This window comes from Lonchura striata, chromosome 15 (assembly GCF_050655825.1).
Source record: "Lonchura striata isolate lonStrDom1 chromosome 15, ASM5065582v1, whole genome shotgun sequence".
Lineage (NCBI taxonomy): Eukaryota > Metazoa > Chordata > Aves > Passeriformes > Estrildidae > Lonchura > Lonchura striata.
In genome coordinates this window covers 14364587-14381541 of record NC_140717.1, presented here as the reverse complement: position 1 = coordinate 14381541, position 16955 = coordinate 14364587, and the positions used below count along the sequence as shown (strand labels likewise).

General features: G+C 44.7%; 1 protein-coding gene across 16 annotated transcripts in view; it reads left to right on the top strand.

The window, feature by feature from the left end:
- Positions 1-16955, top strand: part of PITPNM2 (phosphatidylinositol transfer protein membrane associated 2) — a 122223-nt gene that overhangs the window by 48433 nt on the left and 56835 nt on the right. For 14 of the 16 annotated variants that reach the window (XM_021532743.4, XM_021532744.4, XM_085593326.1 and 11 more), the window contains one exon: positions 13105-13278. In XM_021532743.4, the coding sequence (XP_021388418.1) occupies positions 13201-13278 (78 nt within the window). In that variant the 5' untranslated portion in view covers positions 13105-13200. Of the gene's footprint in view, positions 1-11975; positions 12117-13104; positions 13279-16955 lie in introns of those variants that run through there. The other 2 variants (XM_085593319.1, XM_085593321.1) reach the window with 2 other exon arrangements.

The window sequence follows — 16955 nt, the reverse complement described above, 5'->3', positions numbered from 1 at the left end:
AGCAGCTGAGATAATCTTCTGGCAGTGGTCTGTGTAATTAAAAAAAAATGTTAGCAGCTTCTCACTAAAAGTATGGATTGTTAGTGCTGCCATTGCTTATGCTTTGCTTTTCTTCCTTGTAATTATCATGACTGGTATTTTTGGGGCAGCTTTGCAGCTTGTCTATTTTCTCCCAAGTTGGCTAAAAATGCTGGTCTCACGTGACATGATAAATATTCTCTTGGAAACTAATGCTGCATATATCCTGAACTTTCTATTCTGCTGTCTGGATTCATTCCTGAAAATTGCAGGAGCTGGAGGAAAGATGTCCCTTTTTATTGAAGCCTGGGCATGTGGCTGTTAATGGTCTTAAGAATAGCTTGAATGGTCTCTGCAGATAAATCTTAGACTAGAATGTTTTTGTTTGCTTTAGCTTTTGGGTGGTATTAGCCTTAGCTGTAACCTCTTTCAGTGTGTGTTAGCAGTTAATAAGGACTTCCTAGAGCTCTGGTGCTGCAGTGCATGCAGGATCTGGCTGTGGCTGCAGCAGCACAGCACGGGGCTGCTCTGGTGTGCAGCTTCTCCACTCAGTGCTCCAACGTTCCACTGGAATCACAGGGCTCCTCTCGTTGCTTTCTTGAGCTGGAGGTTGCCCTTACAGGAGCTTTACTGTGTCTCCTGTCTGTGTCTCCAGGACACCTGAGTGCACGTTTCTCAGAGGTGTTGAGAGCTGCACGTTGCTGGTGGCCAGCCCCAGGACTTGTCCCTGCTGTCCCTGTCTGAGCTCCCTCCTGCTTCTGGCCAGGTCTGTGGAGCCTCAGCACTGGCTGAACACCCACCCAGAAGGAGGCATCTGCATTTGTGTTACACATGATGACAATGCTTAACCCAAAAACTCATGGTTGCAGTGGGAACCTTTTGGTAAAATTACTTGATGTTCTCTTTTCAATGACACATTCCAATTCCAAGCAGGCTGTGAGGTGCTGGTGGGTAATCCTTGGGTGGAAAAGGTTTCATTTGTGAGCTCTGCCAGACAAGGTGCAGCTGGTGGACGGGCCTTTGCCGTGCATTTGGGCAGTGTTGTTTAGGTTGATCCCAAGGTTTCCTGCCTGGCTCTTGCAGGAATTGAGTGTGTGTGCTGGCATTGCTGCTTCCAAACACCCTCTGGAACCCGTGAAGGACCAAGGCCCTGTTTGGGATATTGATTTCTGGACTTTGCTGTCATTCAGGATTTTGGTTTACTGACAGAAGCAAAATAAAAGCAGATCTGCAGAAGAGCAGAAATGGAACTTTTAGGCTAATGAAGCTGTATTGTGTCTGACAAATGGGTGGCTGATCTGGTGGAGAAAGGGGAGGGTTGACTTTTAATGAGAAGTTATTACATGTTAAATTGCTGTATTAATAAAGTGGACAATCCTCTCTAGCTTGTCTCCTTAAAGTATTCTTTTAATTGAGAGCCCCCTTTAATCCATTCTTTTAAAATTTAATTAACATTTTGAAAAACACTTCTTTGACTGTGGTGGCCTGGTTCAGATGAAATTGGGGTTATGTCATGACTGCTTCCTTATGTACTTTAGCTGTAATTTATGGACTCAGTGGATAACACTAACTTCATAACTAAGAGCTTAACACTTCTAAGAACAAGACTAATGGTCTGATTTTTTTTTAGTCATAGTTCTTTGAATTGGCAGCAAACAGAAGAATAGAAATGAGATGACAAAACAGGATCTGGTTGCTTGGAGTGAGAACTTTGATCTTATTTTCAGTTCAGCTCCTGATTGTTTTTCTGTGAACCAGAATTTGCAGTGAATTTTGGACAGAACTATCCAAACTTTAATGTCCCTCAGATACTGCACTTCTTGTAGACTGCAGGCAGCTTTTTTTTGCACAGACTGATTGTCCTTCATTGGAATGTTGAAGTCCTTTGGCTCCTCTTTTACATTTCATGGCTATCCCAAACCCTCCAGCTTTGGGTGGTTTTGAGTTCCCACCTGCCAGTTGTGGTGTTTTTGAGAGGGTGTCCCTCAGGACCAGCAGACACGTGTGCTCTGGATGTGGCTGTCTAAGAAAGCCCAGCTCCTGAATCAGGTCAGTGTTTACAAAGCAGATTGATGTCAGATATAAATACAGCTGTAATGCCCTTTAGCAAAGGGCACGTGGGGCTGTGCAGAGCTCCTGCAATCCGAGAGCTGACAGAGCTGGGTCAGCCAGGATGGAGAAATTCCCAAGGTGTGAAACAAATGGCCAGGCCATGGCAGGAGCTGGGAAACCAGGACAGGGACCTGCACCACTCGGTCAGAGCCGTCCCTGAAACCTGAAGCGAGGGGTTTGGACGCTTTGTGCTCGGCCCTTTGCTTCCTCAGCTGCTGTCAGGCTGGCACAAGGTTTCCATCCAATGGTGCATTGCGTGAAAAGGAAAATTTTGTGCCTGAGCCCTTAGTAAGTTTGCTTTTGTAACACTGTCTTGCAAGGGACACTTCAAAAAAGAGCAGCCCCAAAACAATTTGGATATTTGTTGGGGAACAAAGGAGAAATTTATTTGAATATGTCTTGGGGGGTCATGAAACAGATTTTGTTACTTTGTTTTAATTTACATTAAATTGCTTTCTTTTGACCCACATATGCAGTATAACACCTTGTTGCAGGACACCCTGATGGACTTGTCAAGCTGAATTTGTAGTTGGGGAGGCAGTTGAAATCCCATTTAATTTGAGGAATAAAACCACACATGAGTCCTCAAGGAACAGAAGAATTCCACCCTTGGGAAAGCTCTCTGCTTGCTTTGTCAGGTTGAAACCACAATATGTGCTCTATGGCTGTTAAATGCTTTGATACATCCAGAAATTTTCTGTAGAGAAGAGAATTGTTTCCTGGAGGGCATTCTGAGTGAAGCCAGACCTTGGTTTTCTGAAACCAGTGGCAGTGGGAAGGGCTTTGAGAGGGGTTCAGCAAAATGAGTCAGATTTAAGGGGCAAAGAATTTACTTCAAACTTTTGTCTTGTGAATTTGACAGCTGAAATGCGAGTTTGGTTTGTGATGCCCAAGATATCAAAGCAGAAGTTGGGTTCAGAGCACCACTTAATTACATCTGAGAATATTTTCCCCAGCAAGGATGATTTGCATGGGGTTTTGGGGATACTGTGGTGAGGGTTTGAGCATCTTTTTATCTTGAGTAGTTTCTTTCCTTGTCATTCTGGAAGAGGGAGAGTGTTTAGTTGTGGCCGTGCTGGTCTGAGTGTCACAGGCTGCATGGGCAGCTCTGCCAGTCTTCGTTCAAGTTACTGCATTGACCAAACCTGCATCTACCAAGATTTCAGCAAAACAGAAAAGTTCTTGAAGCTCCCACGTGCTTTCCAGCAGGGAAAGGGCTTGTCTAGGGGTGGCAGGAGTTGGGTGATATGTGTGCTGAGAACCTCTGGGCACTTGGGGAAATTTGATATTTTCAAGAATCGTTTTGTTTTCTGCAGAAATTGCTGATATCTTGGAAGGCAGTCGGTAAGAAGGAAAAAATTCTTCACATTTTTTTCTTGCAGAATTGTATCAGTTATCAGAAAATTTAATTTGCTTGAGCTACTCCACTCCCTCCTCTCTTGATAAAAATTTATTTTGTGGAAAAAGTTGGATCCAATCTTGAATCTGCTCTGTCACTGATTCTCTCTTGGATATTGGACCAGATAATTTTTCTCCCTGTGTCTCAATTTCCCTGCAAATGAGGGATAATGATGGTTGTCCCTGAGGCCAGGGCAGAACTTTAATGGATCCCTCAAGTCCTGGGAGCTGATGCAAGGAGCATGGCTGGGCCCCAGCCAGGCACTCCTGCTCCTGTGGCTCTGCTCTGGCTGGGTGACTCAGAGAATGTTATTTCCTCTTTTCTTGCCAGTACCTGCATTTGTCTCCTTAGGTACCACTCCTGTCCTTGGCTTGGGTGAATGCATAGTTTGTTTATTTATTTATTTAAGTCCTGGGTTCAGTTTCCAGTTTCAGCTCTATTTTAAATGGTCAGAGTGTGTCCTTTGGGTTGTATGTTTTACGGAGTGGGCAGAGCAGGGAAGGAGTAGGTTGGTTTTTCCTGGAGGAGGTGAGAACTGGGGATGTGGATAACGCCTGGCAGTACCCCTGGGCTCTCTGCTGCCTGAAGTGGCCGTTGCATCCAGGTTTGGAAGCACGTGCAGAGCTCCTGGGTGTTGTGGAGGTGCAGCTGTGGCTCCAGGGCTGGGTCTGGGGCAAAGCCAAGGCTCTGGTGCCATCAGCAGCTCCCCAGACAGGAACCTGCAGCTGCCTGTCCCAGACCCTTTGAGCTGGGACTGTCCAAGTGACTGACAAAGTTTTGTCCTTCCTTCTCAAAGAGGAGTGAGGGACAGAAATGACCCAGCAGTTCGCTACCAAGACTAAAGAAGAAACAGAACCAATCTGGCACTTTGAGCCTCCTCTGTCTCAGCTGGCAAAAGTGCTCAGCTGGAAACACCCTGGAAGCCTCTAAATGGTGTGGGTGGTATTTAGAGGCTGGGTGTTCCGTGTTGTGGTTAGCATTAAGGATGATTTGCAAAAGCAGTAAGATGTGATGTTTTAAAAATGCACCATCACTCTGTATGTGGGATGTGGAATGGTAGAAGGCAACAAAAAACACCAGCCCAAAATGTGCTGACTAATGAACTGAAAGTGGTTATTGATTAGCTGTGCACTTTCATTACCCTGCTGCAGTCCGAGAGCAGCGAGTGATTCTTTTTTCTGTATTAAAAAAAAAAAAAAGGAAAAAAAAACCTTTCAAAAGTGCTTATGAAATATTTAGTGTAATTATTTCCAAGATCAAAACTCCTAAGAAATTACCCAGCCACAGAAACCTTGTTAATCTGTTGGTGTTATGGATGAAAGGCGCAACAGAGGTATTAAACATTTACTGCTCTTGTGCAAAATGGCCCTGTACTTTCCACCTCAATTGCACCATTATTCATCAGCCTCCACTGCTGTGTCTGTCTTGCTCCCCATGTAAAAATTTTAGGTGTCATTACAAGTTTCTTCTGATGGAGTGGGACTTATTTTCTTTATCCCCAGTTTGCCTTTAGGCAAGGCAAGTCTCAGCCTAATGAAACCAGTGTGAAGTATTACAGTGCTCTAACACTGCCTTTGCAATGGTACAAGGTTTTCCTCCATGAAATAATCTTTTAAAACCAGTTTTGAATGCTCATTTCCTGTTCCACATGATATTTTGCATAAGTGAGGGAATAAAATGGTTTTTTTTTTCCATCAGGACTGTAACTACTGAAAAAGTGAAGTAGCTGTTGATGACCCTTTTCAGTTTGAATTGGAGTTACTGAGGAAGCAATCCATGGTCTGTCCAATGTTGACTCAAATCCCAAAATTGCATTTTTGTTTCTCAAAAGCAGGTTTAGTGGATCTGCAAGTATTTGCAGATAAAAATTCAAATTAACATTGAGAAATAGCCTGAAATGGGCTGTAGGTTGGAAAAGATGAGCATAAAGACCCATGAATAAATAAGCTATAAAGTGGGGAATGAGTGCTGTGTTTGCCATTCCAGGGGAGGTGGGGTATGACTGTAATGGGTTTGGGACTGAGTGGCTTTCAAGTGCCTTGTGCACTGGTGTAGGAACAAGAGTCACAGGAATTAATACATAAAGCTTTGGACTTCAGCCTCCCTGCTCTCAATTTCTTACTTTCATGCTTGGTGACTGGTGAGATGAAAGGATGGGAGTTTTCATTACTTTCTGCTCATGATGTTTTAATAGAAAACTGATTTCCAGTGCAGCAGCTGATGGAGAGGAAGAGAACAGGGGTGGTGTGGACATGGACATTAAGAGCCTGGATGGATTTCTGACTGGGTTTTCACTACTTAATACAAATGAAGCCTTGACCAGCTGGTGGGAACTGCACCAAGCTCCCTTGTGTTCCCTCTCCTGAGTTCTGTCAGGAAGAGGGACTGTAGCACCTGGAGCAGCAAAGTGTAAATGCAATAACCTCCCAGGGAGCCTACCTGGGAAATTAGATATGTTTATTTTGTTTTTAAACTTGGCCTGCCTCCTGTCTCCCTGTCACTGTTGCCACAGTGTGCAGGCTTCTGCATGCCAGTGGCCCTTCAGACTAATGGATGTGCCACCAACCAAAGAAAAAATCCTGTCCATGCTGTTTGCCTGTGGCATTCCATGGATTTTTCTTTACAGTAGTTTAATGAGCTGCCAGCAATTTTCAGTCTGTTTTCAGCCAACACGCTGTACTTGCCACACTCGGTGCTGCTTTTATTTTTGTTTCTCTGTGTGTATATATATATGTATGTCTATATATAAAATATATATATATTGCACATCTATATTTATGTATTTTTGTGTGTAATGTTGGCCTGTTTTCAGTGGATAATGCTGAGTTTTGGACTAAGAGCAACCCCATTAAAAGCAGGATCTGCCCAGTTCCTTTGGCTCACCAGGTTCTGCAGCCTGGCCACAGGACACTGGGCTTGGTGGCTGCTCTCCTCATGCAGACTACTTGGAAACGTTTAAACTTTAATGTCAGCATTCTTTTTAATATTCATCTTTATCCCCAGTATCAGCAAAAGGATTAGAGGCTGGTTTGTCTTTCCCTCTGCACTCATCTGTGGCTCAAGTGTGCTTATTAGTTCTTTTAATGGCTTCTTTATTAGTTCGTTACTGCATAACCTCCAGGCACGGCAGGACTTGAAATGTTAATTTTCCAACCAAAGTTCAGCTGATGGACTTCACCTGATCCCCCCAGAGTCCGTGTGTGTGTGTGGAGGGCTGGCTGTCCTTGCACCACTTAGAAAAGCAAAAAGAAGGGAGTCAATTTTTCCTCTCCCAGGTGTTGACAGGGTAATAGGAATGGAAAGTACAAAAAACCAGCACGATATCCAAGAATGTTTATGGTGGGTGTTGTGGACACTTTCCTGTGGTGTTATTTTCCCCCCCCTTTCCCCTCTCCTCACGTTGCTTCAAGCCAATATTTGGCTGCCCAGTGAACTATAACAAGATTTAATAGCTTCAGTGTCACTATATTGCATTTGGACTGCTTCCATCCTTCAGTTGTAATAAATGTCTACTTTACAATGAGCTCTTAAATTCTATAAGTGACGTCAAATTGTATCTAATAATGGAAAAAAGATCAAGTACTGTAAATGGGACTTTTCGCCCTGTCTTACCAAGCAGTGTTTGTCCTCAGCCCCTCCCTGTGCTGCTGCTCTGGAGCTTGCCCTACACCCGGGGAAGCTGATTTCCACAAATGCCTGTGTTTTCCTTGTGCCCTGGCTGTGCTGCAGGCAGTGGCCAGTCCCACGGGGAGCTGCAGCTGCTGCAGCACTGGCAGGACTGCTGCAGTGGTGCAGTGGGGGCACTTGTGTGTTAGCTGCTGATTCACTGTCGGGTGGGATCTGAGCTCAGTCACGAAACTCGGGCGTGCAAACAGCTGCATGGCAATTTTTCTCTCTGAAGATGTGACAGATGAGATGGGGGATTAGGATGAGTGACCCCACTGAGAGTCACACACTGACACAGTGGCCTTGGAGCCGAGAGCATGTGAACTGTGCACTTTTAAGGAGCTTTAACTTTTGATCAGTTTTCCTTTTTTTCCCCAGTCCTGATGAGTTTTTAAATCTGCTTAGCTGTCAGTGAGCAGGTACGACCCACAGTATAAAAACTGAAAACTGCTGATTTTCAAAGGCTCGTTCTCCCTTCAGTTTAGTGCACGTGTGTGTGAAAGAGAGACAGTTTTGAGAATAGTGATGAGTGTTTTGTGGCCACAAATAGCAATGTTGAGGCTTTTTAACTTTCCAGTGTAGATATGGATTGAAACAGTTCCACTGGAGAGATCACTTTGGTGGGTTTGGGCAAGGGGGGCAGAGAAGGGAATGGTAAAATATGAGCACTCATTATTCATCTCCTTGGAAAAGCCTCATTAATTGTGTTTTCCCTTGACCTTTACAGAGTAGTGATCAGTCATGAGAGATTCATGGTGACACACTCCAGTCTAGAGTGTGCTGAGCACTCACAAGCCAAGAAGTTCCTCTCTGTCCTGTGTCCTTCCCATGGAGCTGGCAGTGGGATGTGGGCAGGAAAATTTCCAGGCTGTGCTGTTCCCTGTGGTGGATCTTGAGCTGTGTGTGCCACAGCTCCTGGAGAGGGTTGGGCAGGCAAGGCTGGTGAGTGAGCCTGAGCAAGGTTTGACAACCAGGCTCTGGAGATACTCATGGAAAACTTCTGAGAGGCAGGGACACTGGACAAGCAGGACCTGAGTGACAGGGAATGGTCTTTGCAGCAATTCCACTCTGGACAGATAAAGCTGAGCAAGACTGCTCTGGGCCAGGAGGGAAAATGCTGCATTAATCAAGGTGTGAGCACCGAGGCTGCCTTTGGAAACTGCTGACTTAGGCCCTGGGATTCTGTTTCCCATTTATGCTGCAGCTTCTAAAGGCATAAATAAATCCAAGCACAGTAAGTATGCAGTGCTTCCATGGGAGAGCACCGTGTCCTCCTCCAGGGAGCTCTGCAGGAGAGGGAAGGTGGCCGGGCTGCTAAGCCTGGTGTTGCTTCCTGAAGTCCAGGTATTTTATCCACTTGGGATTAGTGCTGACATCTCTCTGATATCACTTTCTTCAAGGAAGCATCTTCCTGGGGGGATAAAGGCGATGTAGAGAGCCTAAGGAAGGTCTTTAGGGAGGTAGGTGAGGTTTTCAGGTAGTGCCTTTGCTCATCCTTTTGCTGTTACAGGTTTGGCTTAGTCTTCTTACAGCTGTTTCTGTAAAATATCTTAAATTTCTTGATGATGTGAAAATACTGCAAGGAAAAATGTTCAACAGCTGAGTCAAGGCTATCAATCCTTAACTCACTAGGGTGCTCTTTCATAGAGGAGACTTTTCTCAGCTTCTACAGAGAGCACAGCCCTGAGCAGGCAGTGGGTGATCAGAACCTGAGACCTGGGGCTGGGACCAGCTTTTGCTACCAGCTGCTGTGTAGACACCCCCCATGATGGATTTTCCTTTTAACTTTATAATGGCATAAAAATGAACCTCCTGTGTGAGACTGGAAAAAGCTCATTATAGCTGCTCTCTGTCATGTCTGTTGGAAAAGGGATGCAGCAGCCATGGCCTGAGGTGTGTTCCTGCTGCTGGGGCGTTGCTCACTGCAGCCCTGAAAAGCCTCTGCTCAGCAGCCTGAGCATGGAAAAAATGAGCTGGTCAAAATTTGTCATTGAGGTGGCAGCTGGAAAGAGTCATAACAGCTCTTTTGTAGCCTGAAACCACAGTGTGAGTGGTTCTCCTGTGTGTGAACCCCTCGAGGAGCTGGGATTTCTGCTGTCACACTCAGTGTCCATCTCCTCAGGGCCAGCCTGGGAATCGTGGCTGGGATTTGGCCTCCAGCATTCCAGTAGCAGAGTCTAACCACCCTTCACACACTGAACTTACTCCTTAATTATGAGCTGTCAGTTGTTATCAGCCCTTTGCTACCTCCTTTAGTGCCAGGGAGGCTGCCCGGATGCTCCCGAAGTGAACCAAGTTCATGGGTTAAATGGAGAGATTCTTCTGGGTCTCTTGGTCTGTTCAGCTTCTGCAGATCCACATAATCCTCCCCTGATTTTAAAACACAGGCAGTTTTTTTAGGAAGTTTGTTGTGAGGGAGACTGTTAAGATTGGAAGTAAATGCAGCAGGCTGTGCATGAGCCTTTAGACAGCCTGGAGCAATGGCTCAGAGGTGGACCTGACTCATCTCAGCAGGATATTGACTCTGCAGCATAATTATGATGCTTTGAGAACCTGATTTTAAAATAATTGAGGTATAAAATTATGCGCCTGGCTCTCACAGTTACTACAGCTCAGGGTATAAATTGAATAAGGGGCTGTACAAATGTGCCACTTGGCTGTAGCAGGAGCAGCAGCGAGTCTGGAAACGTCACCGCCGCTTCCTCTTGCTGGGAAGCCAGCTGTAGGCTGAGGTTTGCAAACAGCCTCTGGATCTGGGGTTGGCAAATCCATGGAAAGTCCAGCTTGGTGTAGCCAAAATCCACTGGTGAAACCCTGGCTGTTTGCTAATCCCAGCACGTGGAGCAGCTCAAGCACCTCTGGCTGCTTCCAGCAATGGGCTGGGTGCAGACAGTGCCATGGACACAACTGGGGTTTTGCCACCCGCTCGCCAGAACTCTGTGGTGGCTCTCCTGCTTCCAGAAGAGCTTTTCCCTCTCTCCCGTCATTTCTGCAGACAAACTTCTGTGTTTTGTTAGGACAATACAGTGAGTAGTCTTTGATTCTCTATTAAATCCCAGGATTTTGGAGGGAGGCCACTGTCCTCAGTGAGTTGTCTGAAAGGGCCATTTTGTCACCTCTGTCCCACCTGGAATGGTGTTCCCCCTGACCTGAGTTTGGTGAAATCCCATGGTTTTATTTCATGGTTTGATACCTGGGCTCCACTGCTCTTGAAAGGATAAGAACAGGTTATTTTCAACTCAAGGATAACCCAAGCTGCAGACTTACCTCGATAATGTACTTTTTTTTGCTGGTTTGGCTAAAAACCAGGCAGACAAGTCAGGTTTGTTCTCGTTGTGCCTCCTTCAGTGTCAGGCTGCTGATCCCAGGTACCTTTCCCTTGGTTTTGAGGTTGGGATTTGCTCCATGATGTTGCCCAGTGTGTTTCCAGGGTTGTTTTCTACCCAGTTTTCAGGGGCTGGTCACTTCCAATGGGCACATAATCAGGGTCTGCTGCTGCCTGCAGGCCTGTGGGCTGAGCCCAAATGCTGCTTTTTAATCACCGGCCACAGGGAAGGAGAAACCTGAAGGAGGGCTCATGTTGAACCCTCAGCTCCCATAAAAACTGAGCAGGAAGCTGGAGCAGGAGCCAGTGCTGTGACCAGATAGGCTCCACATGCCAAGGCTGCTGCTTGTGCCTGCTTGGGACCAAAACGTTGGGATTTTTAGTCTGTAATAAAATAAACCCTCTTGTGTCTCAGCCATCTGAATTATTACCTGACTGGCACTTCATTATAAACACATTTTTTCCATGTTGATACTGGTTTCTTGCCATTTTACTGCCTTTTAGGTTCTATTTTTTGTTTTATTCATCGCTTCCAATCAATAGAAATATCCTGTTTTTAGCAAGCAGCAAGGACAGATATGACTGATGTCCTTATGATGGAGCAGAATCACTTTCAGAGCATTTGGGGAACAAGGGGAAAAGCTTTTAAATAAAATTCTCAAAGATCTCTAAAGCACAACAAACTGCTCAAGATGTGTAGCTGAGTCTCCTACAGCCATTATCTCCAAGAGTTGGGATCTTGGACCATTGCAGATCTGGTCCTTGAGATCCATCCTGTGGTGATAACTGTTGTTCCTTGCCATGACACTAATTAAAAACCACTTAATGAGATTATCTTCACCTGTTCTGGAGGATTAGTTTGATGGAGGAAATCCTGTATATACATGTGGATGCACACACTTCTGTGCAGAGCTCAGCAGTGTAGGGAAGCAGAGTTTTCCCAGTATCATTCTCTACAGGCTTTGCCATAGCAGAGACTTTTTTATCCTCCCCTCCACAGGCACAGATTGCTCTGACAGCAATAAAATGAGGCAGAGAATTGAATTTGGAAATAAATCGCTCAGATGATGCGGCACCAGACGGATCACTATTCCAGAAGAGTCGGTCTGGGGTGGATTTGCTTTAGTGCCAGACTGGAAATGTGGCAGTCACAGGGAGGAGAGCTGGGGGCACTGTGGCACAGGGCTGGGTGTCCCCAGGGCAGTGTCCCCAGGGCAGTGTCCCCATTTGTGCTCAGCACTGGGGCAGCTCTGGCAGAGATGTCACAGTAAACCTGGGTTATAAACACTGAATGTTGTCCCTGGTTGCTCTGTGACCATGGGCATGCGTTTGAGCCTCTCTAAACCTCGTAAAAGGTTGCTCAAGTGTTGTGCAAACACCGACGGGCAGCCAGGGCTGTTGATAGCGGTGCGGTTTCCTGATTCCCACCTCGTGGTCTAATCCACGAGATAAATTGGTTGGGTTTTTTCTGTTGGTTGTCTTCACCAGACACAGGACTCGGGGGTGGTTTGGCTCCAGCAGCTCTCTCTGAAGACATCCAATGAGCAGGCACAGCAGAAAGGTGGATTTTGGTGACAAGAAGGAGCCAAGTGAATGGTTTGTGTGCTGTGAGAGCCATCACCAGATCCTGCCCAGGCTGACTTGGGCTGATAACAGACTTTCTTCTTGTGTCCTCTTCTCCTAACTAGTCATCTTTTATTTCCCCCTTCCTTAGATAAAGTTATTGTCTTTATCCACAGTCCATAGGGGGGTATTAAAGGTATTTGAGAAATTCCTGCTTTGACCTGTGGTGTAGTGAATGCTGTATTCCCTGAATTCTTAACTAGAATTCTGTTACAGTGCCTTGAGGTGGGGTACGATGGGATTTTTCTCTGTTGCAGTTTGATCTTTGACTGTATTCTCATGCAGTGGGAGTGTTAAAATGAGACTGACATTGACAGAAGTGACAGGAGGATCTTGCCAGCAGACTCTTTTGGAGGTGCAAAAAGAAAGGGTCCTACCAAGACTATAATTCAGAATAAAGCAGGGAAGAAAATACATTTCTGATGTCTTTATTCTTAGAATCCGAAGGTCTTTCTTCATCATACTGTTACTGAGGGCTGAGGAAGTTGAATTATTGCTCTTTCTTGCTGCTAAATGAATTTGAGAGGATAAAACCTGATTTGAGAAGATAAAACGTGGTGTTTTTGAGAGGATGCATCTCTGGTGTGTTGCTGACACTGGAGACTGTGGGCAGCAGCAGATTTGCCTATTTATTTGGAGCTTTTGTCACATCTCTTCCGTGGAGATGCTGTTGCATATGAAAGTCTGATTGATACTATGGCAAAGGTCAGGAGAGTAATAGCTTTGATGGTATCCCCTGAAGCAAATCAAAATTCTTCTGAAAGATTCTGTTCAATTTGATATCAAAGGTCTGGTAGCACTCCAGAGATTATTCTCTCTGCTATTATGCTTATAGCTATTATAAAAATTAATGTTTGCTTGTTGCTGGAGGTTTTTTTTTTTCTTAAATAGGATGTTCTGCCATAAGAATGGAAAATAACCACTTCTCTCTTTCCTCCCCCCTCCTTTTTGTCCGTTTCAGGGATCCTCGATGCATTTCCTTGCCATTATTTAAGGAGCCTTTACTAAAAGCTTTTGGATTGTGTTTCTGAGCGGACAAGAGGTTTCTGTATCCAAAATGCTCATAAAGGAATATCGCATTCCTCTTCCGATGAGCGTGGAAGAATATCGCATCGCCCAGCTCTACATGATCCAGGTCAGGAACATTCTGCTCCCTGCAGGGCTCTGGGGGCGTGGGGGAGGATTCCTGCAGGATTGGAAGTTTTAAATTTGGGTTTTGCTGTTTGCTTTAGCAGGGCAAGTAACGCAAACTTCAATTTCTGAGTTGCTTCCTCTCCTGCTCTGTCTGTCCTGCCTGGGGAAACAAGAATTTGTTCTTGTGGAAACGCTCAGCCCAAGTGTGTGGGTACCTACTGGAAGGGAACAAGCTGTAGGGCATGAACAGGCACTGCTTCCCAGCTGGGTGGTGGTCACTTGTCGTGCCAATTCCAGTTACAAACCAAATCCTGTTCTTTTCTTGGGTAGCAACGGTCTAATATAAACTTGAGAGGGTAAACCAAAGGTATAATTTGGAATTAAGGGAGGGAAAAAAAGATATGTAATATATCTGTGCTCATATACCACAATGAAACAGATACTAATCAGTTTAGGCATAAAATGTAGATTATTTTTAATAGGCTTCTGAATACTGATGGGAATTTTTGCAAAATTCCCTGTCTGCACTAAAGCAGTTAATTAAAATGTTGGGTTTTTGTAACTGAAGTCCTTTGTGCCCATAGTCTCCCAGTATTTGAAATCCAACCAGGAGCAGTTATGCAAGGAAATGAAACCGAAGTGTTATTTCATTGTCCCGCACTTTAAATAAAATGTAATTTTGCTCATCCAGCAAAAACACATCTAATCTTGAGCTTGCAAGAGAACTCTGCTTTCTGAAGAAGTGCTAGAAAAATTTGTTTTGGCTTAAAACCAAAAATAAGGGGGAAAAGCAAACCCTCCAAACCAAAGGAAAAGAACAACTCCCCCATTTCTCTCTTGGCCACCCAGCTGTGTTCCCTAAGAATTCATGCACTTGGGCTTGACTGTTAAAAGAATGCATAGGGTGTATTTTGCAGTAATAATGGTCAAATTCCATTTTCTGACACAACTGTGTCATCTATGTGTGTTTAACCTAAATCTTGGCATAAACAGGCAAACATTTTTCTCAGGTGGCTTCATTTTTCTGTACCTTTTCCTGACAGCTGCTTTGAATATCGGTGTAATTATTTTGTTAACAACTTTGTCTTCCTAATTTGTCTCAGCTGCTTTGCATGGAGAGCTGGTGGATGGCAGCAGAGTATTATCTGTGCAGAGCTTGTCAGTGAGCAGCAGAGCGTAGGGGAGAGTGATCTCATTAGGAAGGAGGAGTCCACCTGATTAAACAGAGGATGAATCCTTAATTGGGGAGTGTCTGTGGGGCCTCCTGGGAATTCTGGAGGACTTGGTCAGGGAGGTGGATTTGCTTTTTGATCTCTAAAGTTAAATTGCTGGTTTTAATTTTCTTAATGCAGGACATTGGGTTCTGCTTTGTTACTTGACAGAGATTTTGGCCATATCTTGACATCAAAAGGACACAAGAAGCCATAAGGGTTTCATGCAAGGGGAAGTTCACCAGCTTGAGAAACTACATCTCCAAATTGCCGTCCAGCCCTGCTTTAATTTTCTGCTGCATTGCCAGGCAGCAGAGTAAGGTTTCCTCTTGGCTCAGGTGTCAAGTCAGGTTTCTGATCTCCCTCCACTCTCCTGGAGCAGGGGGCTAAGCTGGAAACACTTCATGGAGCCCAAGGTCTGGGGGAGCTGGAGGAGTGCATGACAAGCAGGGGACTTTGCTGTGTTACTTGTACAAGTAGCACAAGAGGAAAAGTTAGCTGTGCTTTTCCTTGAGAATACTAGCTTGAGCTCAAGTTTGAGATCAAGAAAAAGCAATAACAAAACAAAGACCACTTAGGGTAAAGTTCATCATTTGGTAGCAATTTGCTTCCATTATTCCTGCAATTGGTGGAAAGATTCCTGCTGGCTTCGGTGTGAGCTTTACTTAGTCCAGGATCTCAAATGTTTTCTTCAGTTTGATTTAAAAGTGGAGGTTTTGTCTTTGAGACAGGCAGTGGGGAAGGAGCATTGGAAAGCGTGACTCTGTCCTTTTCAGAGAATAAGAAAGTGCTTCGTGTCTGTCCTTTTATTTTTCCTCTGGAACACCTAAAGAGGCCACAGGAGAAGTTCTGTGTGTTGAGCCTCCTTATGAGATATCTGTGCAAAGCAGCAGCGAAGAGGCATTTCTGAGAAGTCTCTGGCTGAAATGTGGAACAGAATGTTTTGAAGTAGTTCCTGGGAAGAGGAGCAATTCTTAAAGGCAAAAGGTTAATGTCTGAGAGCTTTGTCGTGTGCAGAATGGTGGCGTTACTGCTGGTGGCAGCCTGCTCTTGTGAGAAGCTCTTCTCCAGCAGTGGCAAAGGAGATGTCACAACTGTTCCTCAAGGCTTTTAGGGAGCCTCAAGCAGGTACCTGAAGTTGATCACTCGTTTGCCTTCGAGCTCATGAGTGAAAATGCCCATTAAATTCCACACCAGTTGGTACAAAGCTGCCTATTTTTTTTTACATCTTTTTGCATATATATATATATATTTTCCTAGATTTCAGCATGGTCCAAATGGAAGTTTTCAAAAGGCCCTTCTCCCCTGAGCCCTGTGGTGGAAGTGATGCCTCAAAGCCATGTGGGCAGGGATGTTCAGACTCAAGCTGTAGTACTGTCATCACTTTTCAAAGCCATTTCCATGTAGATTTTTGCTCTGCAGTGGAAGGATCAATCATCTGTTTTCATGAGAGAACAATCCCTTCTTATTCATAGAAGTCTCAACAAAACTTTCCACCAGATTTGATGTAAGCAGCATCATGCCCAAATAGCAAAGGATCCGTCCATTAAATGGGAACAGGCTGTACTCATATTTTCTGTGTTTACTGGATGGGAGAATTAAAATTGTGCAGTATATAATCCACATCTCTCTTGCTTCTCTGCGCCACTGGGCAGGCAAGACGTGCAATAAATCATTGTGTGCATGCTTGTGTTGCTCTGTAATTCCTCTTATAACTACAAGTTCTCCAGGCTGGTGTATAAAGCTGTGAAAACTGAGATGAGTGGCCTGCTGCTTTGCTTTTTCGTGGTTTTTTTAAATTTGAGGTGAGAGAGCAAAAAGTCTCCTAAGTTGCTTTCTGCTGGCTTCAGAGATATTATCTACAGTCAGTGGTTTCAGTACTTTAAGTAGCACTTAAATTCTTCCTTAAATAAGTTAATTTTACATTACAGCAAGGACTTAATGTACCCTCGACTTGCTTGAAGCCTAGCAGATCTGAATTGTTTTTCTCTATTAAATTTCAGACTTTCAATATCCTTCCAAGGGAAACCTCTCACGCAGCATTGTCAGCCTCTCCAGGCTGGGAGCCCTTGCTCCATCCAGAGCAGTTAGGTTTAGCTTTTCCATAGGAACAAGACCTTTTTGCATCATTGCTGAGGTTTTGTCTCTTTTGAGGTCCAAATTAAAATATACTCATTTTTGTATCTGAGCTAAGAAGCAGCAATCTTCCTTCCTGCTGTGACCTGGTTTTATTCTGGTGCATAAAACGGGCAAAATATTTCAAAACAGTAAAATGACTCTTTATAGCTCTATTAATGTAACTTTTCCCTGAAATCTCTGTGCACATTTAAAAGCCAGCTCTGCTTCCAAGGGTGAGGGTTTCTCAATGAACTCAGCCTGGAGTTGAGTTGTCCATGGGACTGGGAGTGGTTTGATCTGGGGAAGCTGCAGGCCGCTGTCCTGAAGTAAGCAGAGAGGAGGAACTGGA